Source organism: Melanaphis sacchari, unplaced genomic scaffold (assembly GCF_002803265.2).
Source record: "Melanaphis sacchari strain LSU unplaced genomic scaffold, SCAv2.0 Contig54_pilon_pilon, whole genome shotgun sequence".
In the NCBI taxonomy this organism is placed as follows: domain Eukaryota; kingdom Metazoa; phylum Arthropoda; class Insecta; order Hemiptera; family Aphididae; genus Melanaphis; species Melanaphis sacchari.
In genome coordinates this window covers 2,970,530-2,982,707 of record NW_020271380.1, presented here as the reverse complement: position 1 = coordinate 2,982,707, position 12,178 = coordinate 2,970,530, and the positions used below count along the sequence as shown (strand labels likewise).

Genomic DNA, 12,178 nt, shown 5'->3' with positions numbered 1-12,178 from the left:
TTCATATCAATCATCAAAATATTACACACCACACATATATCTATAACTAATTCTATATAAAAATGAATGTTGTTTTTTTTTTTTTTTTTGTTCTCTATAGGCACAAAAAATACTGAACCTTTTACAATAAAAAATATATCATTAACTTTTTTGAAACTCAGACAGTATTTATAGTTTATTTTTTCAACTTCTATTAGTCGATATAGGGTTGTCCTCATGTGAATTTAGTTTTGGCTAACGAAAATTGAATATTTTGTTGTTTATTTTTTAAATGAATACAATAGTATTAAGATTATATTATTATTAGTAGTAATAGAAGAAATATAGTATAAAAATTAAAAATGATTTAAAAACAAATATTAAAATCAAATATTTATGAATACAATAAAATTACAACGATTAATTTTGTGATTTTTAAATAATGTTTTGCTCATTTATTTTTAATGTAAATACAAACATCAATCTGATAGAAAAATAGTTTAATTTTAACCTAAACAAATTCGGCTAATAAAGCTAGTTTATCTGTATGTATATTGTATGTGTATACATATACGTTTGTTAGCACTTATACATTTGAAAACTACTGAATTAATTTGCACTAAATTTTACAAAAATATTATAATATAATAATATACAATAAGCTCCAAAAAATATTCTTACTGCATTGTTGACATAATAGAAACTATCAACTCACACGTGAATTTCGTTTTGTTTCACGAAAGTCGGATATTTGTTGTTTATACTGAGGATCGATATTGATTACGGAAAATAAATTAGTTAGCCAATATCAACCGGAAATAAACAAACATAAACTTTTCAATGTTAAGTAGTATTCTATATAACTGGGTATAAAATTATCGGAAATTATTTTTATATTATAATCTTTTTTTAATTTTTTTTTATTTAACGAAACCTAATATCGTTAAACTATATAGAATTATACTACTAGGACTGAGGTTACTATTAAAATTTAATAGAAATTTTAAACCAACAAAAATAAATATATTTAAAACTTTCGCTTAGATTTAACAGTGTATATATTAATATAAATTTAACATAAATAATATTTATAACTTACAAATAAAAATCAGTTTATCGTCATATAATTTTCTTGAGATTTATAAACTAAACTATAAAATTCTAATGAGACTCAACAACAATACTACAAAAACAGTTTTTTCAGGAAGATTAAATGATGCAACGACACCGCTACTAGAGTTAGACGTTGGTGGATTCGTAGAAATACCAGCAGCCATTGCCATACCAAGAGCAATTTGATTTTGCTCGTAGTTTCCAATGAACAAATGTGACATAGGACCCCTCGCAAATACCATGACATCATCTCCTCCATGAGTCTCACTAGATAAATCGACCAGACTTGGATATGTATAGTCAATTTTTTCTAAAGAAAAAAAAATCGACTCGAATTAGTATATTGCACAAAATATATTGGTGATCAAGTTGTTAAAATATCTCTATTATAAATTAGGAATATTGTTTCATTTTTATCACATCATTTATCATAAAAATTTTAACACGAAAAAATATAATATTAATAAATTTCATAAGAATATATGATAAAATCATAAATAAAAAAGCCTCAATAATATTTTTTCAGTATATTTACTTAAATCTTCGTTAGTCACATTGACTCTATGACACGTGCTGTCATTTGTAAATGATTTTTTTGGACCATTGGCGTAGCTCAAGGTTGTGTAAGTCATATTATCCATGGCCAATTCATTTGTTAAGCCGAGAATATTTTGATTACGTTTAGGATAACCAGCCATTGACATGGTATGCGCATGGTCTGAAGTCACCACAATCAATGTGTCATCTTCACTTGTCAACGCCATAGCGTTCGCCACAGCTTTGGAAAATTCTAACGTTTCATCAAGCGCGATTTTCGCCCACGTCTCATGATGTGCTTTGTCAATAAGGCCACCTTCTACGAAAAGAACGTAGCCATTTGGTTCTTTCTGAAGCAGCTGAATAGCGTTCCTGGTCATTTCCTGCAACGTGGGTTGTGTATCGAAATTGGATTTTAATCTATAGTCCATGTGGCTCCGGTGAAAAAGACCTGAATAAGATGAATAATAGGTGAACATAATAATTAATAAGATTCGAGTAAAATACAATTAAAGTCTTATCAAATACTAAGCTGTAAAGTATTTTTGTTCTTGATGGATAACATCGGATAACTAGACTTGTACTCGTCATAATTAACTGCTTAACTGTAGTTACACGTATTTGCAGAATAGATAGTACTACTAATTCTAAATTCAATAATAGACTACTTTATAATAATATAAAATCTAACAAAACAAAATGAAGATACTGAGCGTAAATTTTTTAATTTACAGTTGGGTTAGAAAGTGATAACAGTGAAGAGCTGAGTAACGAGTGCACACATCCTATCTCGAATCAACATAAAATAAATTTAAAAAAAAACTTTAACTTTGGCTTTAATACAAGTAATTACAATAAACTATTTTATTTATTACTCTTACAACATTTAACTTATTATTTTATAAGGCAGAATATTATTAATGGTTAAGTAGTGAAATATATCAATTCTTTATTTTTATGTGAGCTTTATATAAGTAACATACAGCCTATTATCGTAGTAAATAATATTTGCTCTTACCTAATACAAAATCAGTTTGAGACATATCCGTTTTCATTAGTTCCTCTCTGGTCGTTATATATTTGGCGATCTTATCACCAAACCGAGTTTTCTTGTCATTCTTCCATTTGAGTACCAAGTCTTCGTCATGGCGTTTGCCCGTTGAATTTGATATTCCCCGTTTCGTAAAATAATCTCGACCACCACCCATGATAACCTACACAGAAATAAAAAATAAATATCATATTTTCTACTAAAAGTTTAAGCAGTCGATTAACAAACCTTGAAATTTCTACCAGGTTCTTTTGTTATCAATTGCCTTGCTATGTCTTCACACTGTGTGATATTGGTTGTTCCACTAGATAATTTTATCATATCGTCGTCAGATTCCCAGTCTCGATGTGCGGTTTGTGCATAACCACCTGCTGGAGACGCGTGAGTAACCCGAGTCGTGGTCACAATTCCGGTCGCTTTTCCAGCCCATTGCGCCCATTGCATTATAGAAGTCACGCGGTGCTCTTCGGGCACCGACGCCGGACAGTCTCCTAAGAGTACTTTAGATGTTACTCCAATCGTGGCTTTGTTGGTCTTGACGCCACATAAATATGCTGTAGCAGAGCATGCTGAATCGGCCACTTGACTGTCAACGCAATATGTCTATTCATATGAATAAAATAAATTTGGTAAATGTAAAAAAAGGTTCTAAAACGACTTATAATTTAATAGCAGTTGATTCGTAATCACATTTTTACCTTCGATATTCCGGTGAACGGAAACCGTTCGAAACTTAGGTTTTCACTTTCGCCAGACGTGTTTTGCAACTGACCTTTGTATATCCGAGCAGCCGTCAATGTGGTCAATGACATACCATCTCCCAAAAATATTATCACGTTCTTCGCCTTATTTGTTCGCAATTTTAATTTTGACCTTTCTTCCAACATTCGTTTTCCATTTTCAATCCAATATTCGGAATCTAATAAAAACAATTAATTGTTTCAATATTAGCATAAAAGAAGTGTATTTGTAATTAATAAATGTTGTGGTATTATTTTTCTCGAGTGTAATGAGACCATATAATGATGTTTTTTTCCTAGCCTCAAATAGTATTAATTTAATATTGCTTTGTTTATAGAATATCACACATAATAATAGCACTGTGTTACGTATACCTCGGTATTAGAATAAATTAAAATGTATATTATATATAAAGTGTTAAAAAATAACTTCATGTTGTAACTGAAATTGAATATTTTAATTTAATTGCCTCATTTTTTTTTTTATAAAAAATATAAGCCCAAAAATTAAAAATAAATTTAAAATATTCCACCATACTCGAAAATTTGAATCACTCAAAAACGTTTATACTAAAACGCATATCATTGTTAATTTACGTAAATACCTATTACTAAATTATAATATTCTTATTTTAGCATACTTTTTAATATATAAATTTAATACAATATTATTGTAATAGAATAATAGTTTAAGATGGATTTTTAATTTCTCTTACCGTGAATTAATTATAAATATTTTTATCTTTTTAATTATCTATTCTTTTTGCGTTTATCACAAATAAATAACAGAAAAAAGTTATAATTTTATTATTAAAATCATATTTGAAAAAGAAATGTATAATTTTTAAAATAATCATTTAAATCAATATTGATTGAGTTTAACAATTTAACTAATCAAATCAATTAAAATACTTTTCTAAAAACCTGATGGAAATTTTTAAATATGAAAAATAATACCATTAACAATAAAAATAGAAGAAGATTATAACGGTTTAACTGTAAATACTTATAGTAAATGCAAAGTTTACCTTATCATTGAGTAAATCACTCTAATGAATGTGTTATAACTTATAATAATTTAATGATACAACACTTGTATATGGAAAAAACAATTATACTTAAAAACAGTCTATCAACTTATATATTTATAAAATAATTTTTAATCAAGAAAAATTTCTTCAAAATTTTAAATTTGATCAAAACTTGAAAAAGAAATTACGATACTTAACATTAAACTTTTTTTTTTGTATTATGTAAGGAAAAAGTTTAAAAACCATGTAACATATTTCCAAACTTTAAAGAAAAAAATTAAAAATTAAAAATTTTTACAATTTTCAAAATTATGAATTCTTTTTCTTAAAAAAAAATGTGATCATATATTTTTGAAATATTTTTTTTAATTTCTATTAGAAGAAAACTTTTGAAATACCTAAAAATTAAATTTCAAATGTTTAATGACAAATAAAGATTTTATCATACCTATTAAATCTAATAAAAACTAATAAAAAAATTAAAATTTATAAAATATTCATAAATATTTAAAAAAAAAAATGCTAAGTATTCTTATTTACATGTATAATCATTTATTAAATACTTCAGAACACTCTAAGCTATTTGTTTAAAATTACAATGGAAAAAAAAATCAATTTATTCAAAAAATTTTTTTTACGTAAATGTTTTCATTTTTTTTTTTTGTAATTTGTTTTTTCCAAAGTACAAATTAGAACAAATTTATCATTAGAAATCTTTCATAAATTAGTTATCGGTGCATTTCTACTACGAGAAAAAATATCTTCAGACACAATAAAAAATAACATCATTGTAATAATATAAATACATTTATCGTAGCATTTAGAATCTGAAAAATATAATGAACTAGCCTGACCTATAAATTTTTATGAACAATACAATTTTACCATACTTTTTAGTTCAATTTTCATAAGTTTTTTCAATTTTTCCCATAGTCAATATTTTACTATTTTAAATATTAGAAACAATTTCAATATGTGACCTACTGAAATTCATCAATTTTTGATGTTATCATATTACCATACACATGCTATTTAAAATTAAAATAAATTATTTATTTATTACTAAAATTAAATATATATATATATATATATATATATATATATATGATCGTATCTTTCATTATTTCTGATTTATAAATTGTTAATAATATGTAAAATTCGTATGTGCTTATACAAGCATAGAGCCATTAATGAGCTCAAAATAAAATGTTACTTCGTTATTATGAAAGATAACAGATAATAGTTTATAATTTCCATTAAGTATATACCTACGAAATATTAATAACAAAAAATTAGATACCTAATTAATTTTTAATTAATAATACTTGAAACGAAGTAATTATATAATTATAATATCCTTTACTGTTCAATAAGTGTCGAATATACATCTTATTACTGAGTATAATAAAAACAATTTTGAGAATATACAGTAATTCAGGTTTTATTAATAAGTATAAATATTATGATATATTTATAAAGCTTTTAGTTATAGTATGTTATTTTAATATTTCTTTTTTATTATTTTCAAAAATATTAAATTTGTTTTATCGTTGATATTTAATTGCTATATAGTGTATTGTATATTTATGTAAATCATATATTATTGACTGTTCAGTCAATTATATTATAATATTGAATTACTGTAAAACGTTATGAATTAGTTCATAATATAAATCAGTAATAGCATAAAATTTATTAATGCATACATGTTACAAATTCCAACGAAAAATATTTTTGAATAATAACTTAATAATAATTTCAATGAAAAAATTAAAATTATGCATTTTGTAGATTTTTAGTTCCAATATGTACTACTATAAGTATTTATAATGAACCTTGCATTAAAATCTCATTATTTTTTACTAATACTTTTGAAAAAAACTGAAAATTTTTAATTTTAACCTTCTAATAGTCCAACTTAATTAACTTTCTAATCAGAAAATATATTGAAGTTAAAAATCAAATCATTTTTTCTATTACAAAACGTGTATATAAATTTAAAAAAACACATATCATTATAAAACCAATACATTCATAGTTCTGCTTATAATCTAAAAGAATAAATGATAAATATCTAACAGTAAAATTATTTCTTTTGTTTTTTTGTTTTGTTTTTTTTTTTTTTATATATCGTTAATAATACTAATATTGCTTTATTATATTTTAATCACAGCAGTGAATTCACTATACGTAATAATGAGGCCTCGAAGTAACACAATTAATTACAAATCACAATGTGAGGTGCACTATAGAAAATTCAAGAACATTGAAAAACGATTACCTACTTACGTTCTGTAAACGTATAATAGATGTTCTATGATAAAAATACACGTATAGTATATTATAAATGATTCACATACAAGTAAAATTATTCATATAACTCATATTCGTAAATAGAGTTCAATAATCTTAAATTAATGATATAACTTTTAGTTGAGCTCATGTACACACAGTCTTTGTATTTAATTATTATTCAACTAAATTAATAGATATATTCCAATACCTATGCACTAATTTATAATATTAAATATTATCTTTAATTTAAAATACTTTAATGGTTTATCTAATATCTTTACTATTTTATTATTTTGACACGATAAATTAATAAACAATAATTGTGTATTATAGTAGATTTTTATTTAAAAATGTAAATGTAAGATATTTGTAATATAAACATTATTTTATATTAAGAGTTCTTATTTTAACAATCGTTTATTGTAAAATAAACAATCGTAACCATCAATGATTTGTATAACTTATGTATATAATTACTGTAAATTATAAATAAAAATGTAAATTAAAACGTTTTTTATGGATTAAGGTGTATAAAATATAACGAATATTATAATTTTAAATTTACTGATTTCAAAAAATAATGATTAAAAATTTTTGTATTGAATTTTCAAGAATAATTTTAATAGAAATTCGTTTTTAGCAAATATAATGTCATGTAGATAGGTAAAATAAGTATTCATAGTTCGTATTATTAAAATACATTTTTATTATTATTTTACTCAAATTATTTCAAAGGACTAATTACAATAATAATACTGGTATACGCAATTGCATACACTATTATAAGTTTTTAGCATTGTAAATATTTTTAAAATTATTTATGGGAAAATAAAATTTAAAACAATAAACAAACACCTGTCATAATGACATGTAGAAATATAACAAGTGTTAGCATTAGCTATTAATTATAATTCAGTATATTTTTTCTTAAAAGAAAAAATATGTTAACGAATCTTTTAACGAAGTAGGATTTCATTTTCTTGTCTTGACAAACGCATAATATGTTGTTATAATGATGAAATTAGTCTTTTAAACAATTTTTTGTATGAAATATATCGTATACATATATGCAAATCATTTTTGATATATAAATATATCAAGAAGAAAAATATAAATTAATATTATTTAATATTGAAAATTTAATTATAATTAATATATATATTATTTTAGTCGATTAACTTAATATACGTTAAAATTTGACCATTTAAAATAAATACTCCTTCTCATACCAACTGATATTGAAATATGTGATCTAATAAAAATAACTATGACAAAGAAAATAACATTTATCCAATCTACTATCTTAAACATTTGGTCCATCATCAACGCTTTTAAGCTAAATGATACTATTCATTATAGTGTCTACTTATTTACAATAAAGCAAATAGTATAACTCAAAAACACTTTGTTTTTACCCAAAAAAGTTATGTATACTAGTAAATTCTAAAACTATAGCTTCAGTTTCACTAAAAATCAAGTATTAAAATTATTACGAATTAGTTTTACTTATAAAGTGGTTGCCTAACATAATACATTATTAATCTATTTATGAATGAGTATCTTATTCTTGTTTTATTTTTTAAGTATTACAATATTTCCTTTATAATTAACATAAACTAATATATTATCATACACAAATACTTATTATATATAATATTGTATAGGTACGTATTGTAGTATCCTTGAACCAATAAATACATAAAATGTCGCTCAGTAATTGAATTTGATATAAATATTTGAACTAATTTTTTTTTTTTTTTTTTGAATACAATTGATGTAGGGAAGTCAAATATGTAATATAACATATTTACGAACTATTTTACTAAAAATTAAGGTATTTGTCTATTTATTTAAATACCTAAATAATATACTATATTCCAAAGCGTTGTACAATTGTATAATACATTTTAAAAATATAAAGATAATTACAGAAACGCTTTATCTTATTTGTCAAACAAATTAATATACCATAGTGTTTAATACTATATTTATATATTTACATACACAATGTAAAAATGAATAAATAAGAATGTTATAATATATTAGTCTACCAAAGGAAACGGTTTAAAACTAACTCCATAGTACTTGTGTTTTTATTATTGATGACAAAAACTGGTAAAAATAAAACCATTGCACAATAGCGATAAACTATAATACCTACAAGAACCATTATATTATAAAATTTTATATATGTTATAAACTTGCCGTGAACAAAATCAAATAAACGACTACAAACGTACCTGATTCCTGAGCGGAGCTGACTGCAGACACCTGTAACGCAAAAGCCAAAACATACACTACAAATGTCCACATGATTGGTGGGTTGACAGACGTGTCGCCAAACTTATATAGATTTAAGTGATTGACAACACTCAGCTCCGAAGACGGAGACAAAGATGATGTTGGAGGTAGAACCGTTTTCGTCGGAATGTATCACCGATGAGTGTACTAGCGTACTTAAATACATGGCTGCGTGGTAATAAAATCTTTTATGTTTGTAAATTATTTTATCTCGGCGAGCCTTCAAAGTGTAATTATCATACAATTTTATAAATATGTTAAGTACATACTATACTTTGGTGTATAAGTGGTAAATTTTGAGTTTAAATTATTATTGATTCACGTAATGCGGATAAGATATTCGCATCTATTTTTTAATCGCTGTTATAATACAGGGCCGTATATCATATTGTATTGGTATCTATGTCGTAAAACGTTTAGCGGGGAAGGTACTTGAACCTAAATCAACATTGGTAATAATATTTTAAATATTGAGAACCAAATTCATGGTGCTTAAACCAAATCCATCCTTTCACCACTGATGTTAAAAAAAAAATAAACTTTTAAAGTCTACATTCTTAATCATCATAATACAATTATACATGTTTTCTACATACTATAGAAAATTAAGCGTTTGTTGTATTTACTACGATTTTATTTTTACCTTTCCTTTAGATTGACACTGTCAAAAGTCGACCATAAATTAAACTTAAATAAACGTTATCGGCTAATACGCTCAAAACACACGAAATCTTAAGTATCGGCTGAATTTTTTAAGTTTTTATGTATCACTTTGTATAACTTATTGGTAATACAATAAATTGCGTAGTCTCTTTAATATCATTAAGATATTTATACTGTACTTACAGAATAACTATATTCTATCAGTCATTGTGAGAGTATTTTTCTTATCTGTAAAAATAAATATCTTAAGATTTTACCAAATGTTTTTTTGTATTATATTTGCATCATTTTAATATTTAACTGAATTTAAATACAACATTAAATTTGATTCATACAATCCTCGCTAATTTTAAGGCAACACTCTGTGTCTATTGCCTATAATATATTGCAAAGCAAAATTTCAATTAGCTATATGAAAAATATTTTAAAATCTACTTATGTTATTTTCATATTTAGATGTATTATACCAGGTAAAATATTTTGAATTTAACGTAAAATACTCACTTCTTCAAAAATGTGATTTAACATAGTTTTAAGTCACTAAAAAAACGTGTTGTAATATTTTTTATAATTATCGTTTTTTAATAGTTACACATTTTTATTGATAAAATACATATTCAATTCCTTATTCTAAAGTTGAATATTTTTTGGAGTTATTCGATACATACAACATCTTGGACAAATAAGTTTATAAGTTATAAGTATTTAAAGTTTAGACGGGTGGAATGAAGTTGCAAAGGGTACCTGTTGACTAACAAGGAATAACTTGATTAAAATGTTGGTTCATTACTACTGTACCGCCGTTTAAACTTTAAATATTTATAACTATTAAACTACTTGTTATAAATTAGACTTTATAATAAATCATTCAAATAACATCTTGATTTGAAATATAAAAATTGAAGTGTAAAATTTTATCCGTAAGATTAAAAAAATAAATAAATAAATTATAATAAAAAAAAAATAGTTATTTTTTTTCCAAAAATATTACTTTTGTAATAAATTAAAATTGTTTAAAAGAAATATTTTCACAAATATTAGTGTTTTCTAGTATAACAAGAATCACTTTATATTATAATCTTAAATATCTGAGTCACACATTTAACGATTGAAAGCACATTTATAAAACAATATTTAAATAATAATATGATCGAAAATGGTATATAAACACTTAGAGTCCAATAGAAATTGTATATACCGTTCGACGTATAATGAAGTACACACAATATTTACGGATTCATCCGATCATTCCATTTATGATTTATAAATTGAAAATTGGAAATTAAAAAGTACAAATGAACACTGGAATAAATAATAAAAATAATAGTTGTAATATTGCTTTACAAACATTTTTACAAAACACCAACACAAATATATAAAAAAAAACTCGTATACATAAATTTAAATAGTATAAGCAATATGTTTTTCGTTGTACTTAGAACATATAATATGTCTATTGATATTTTGATGAAACTATGCGAGTATTGCGTCTTCTACCCCATAAAATAATCTATAAACGTATACTATTTAACTTAAAAATATATTTAATGAGAAAAGAACATTAAATTGAGAAATTTCGTGAATTTAATTCTTTCATTATAACTTTAGAACGGCTCTGCAAGTTATAGCTGAAAAGAACACACGTTATTTTATATAATATCAAGGGAACAACAATGAAATCATGGTAAAGGAAATCGAAAAAAGTAATTTGCAGAATATAATACAGAACACGATAAATAAATAGATAATACTTACCTATTTAATATTGTATTCCGCATTTACCACTTCCAACGATCGCGCATCGTATCTAATTTCCGTTGCTGTGACATTTCGCGTCGCGTTTTTGCTTATTAGATCACATAGTACCGATAGGTCGGTAGAGAAACGATCACGGAAAAGGGATGTGATTGTTAAAAAATTAATTAAAAAGAAAATTTCAATAGGCCTATCGCAATAATATTGACGACAACGGTTTATCGTAGAAACATTTTTGATAAAAAGAAAAATATATACTTAACTAAGAGGAAGATTAGACACAAAATGAAAATAATATGTTGTTTAGACCATATGCATAAAATATTTTTAATTATTACACACACACACAATATCGTGGTCGGTTTTCTAATGAGACATACGATAAAACGTAATAATGACAATTCACACGTAACCACCAACCACGTTATTGCGTGATTATTGCAATACCGCGTTAACAACCGCCTAATTATTATTTGACTTTTTTTTTCAATTTATTCATATTTAAACAGGAAATACCTAATTATATGTTATTTCATTTTTGTTTTAATAAAATTTAGAATTATGACAATAGTTTTAATATTCTAGACCATATGTTTTAATATTCTATATATAGTAACAATAATAGATATTATACGTATTGTTTAATGGTTATAATTATGTAATAAATTATATATCAATAAATAGTAATAAAATACTGCTGAGTATAGTTGTAA

The 12,178-nt window shown here is 24.2% G+C and overlaps 1 protein-coding gene across 1 annotated transcript; it reads right to left on the bottom strand.

Moving 5' to 3' along the window:
- Positions 1-1,075: 1,075 nt before the first annotated feature.
- On the bottom strand, positions 1,076-9,170 carry LOC112599766 (membrane-bound alkaline phosphatase-like). The gene is made up of 6 exons (XM_025346825.1): positions 8,987-9,170; positions 3,379-3,599; positions 2,909-3,283; positions 2,648-2,843; positions 1,628-2,080; positions 1,076-1,402 (listed from the first exon to the last, which is right to left on the bottom strand). The coding sequence occupies exons 1-6, from the start codon at positions 9,057-9,059 to the stop codon at positions 1,131-1,133; spliced, it is 1,590 nt and encodes a 529-aa protein (XP_025202610.1). The 5' UTR covers positions 9,060-9,170; the 3' UTR covers positions 1,076-1,130.
- Positions 9,171-12,178: the final 3,008 nt, after the last annotated feature.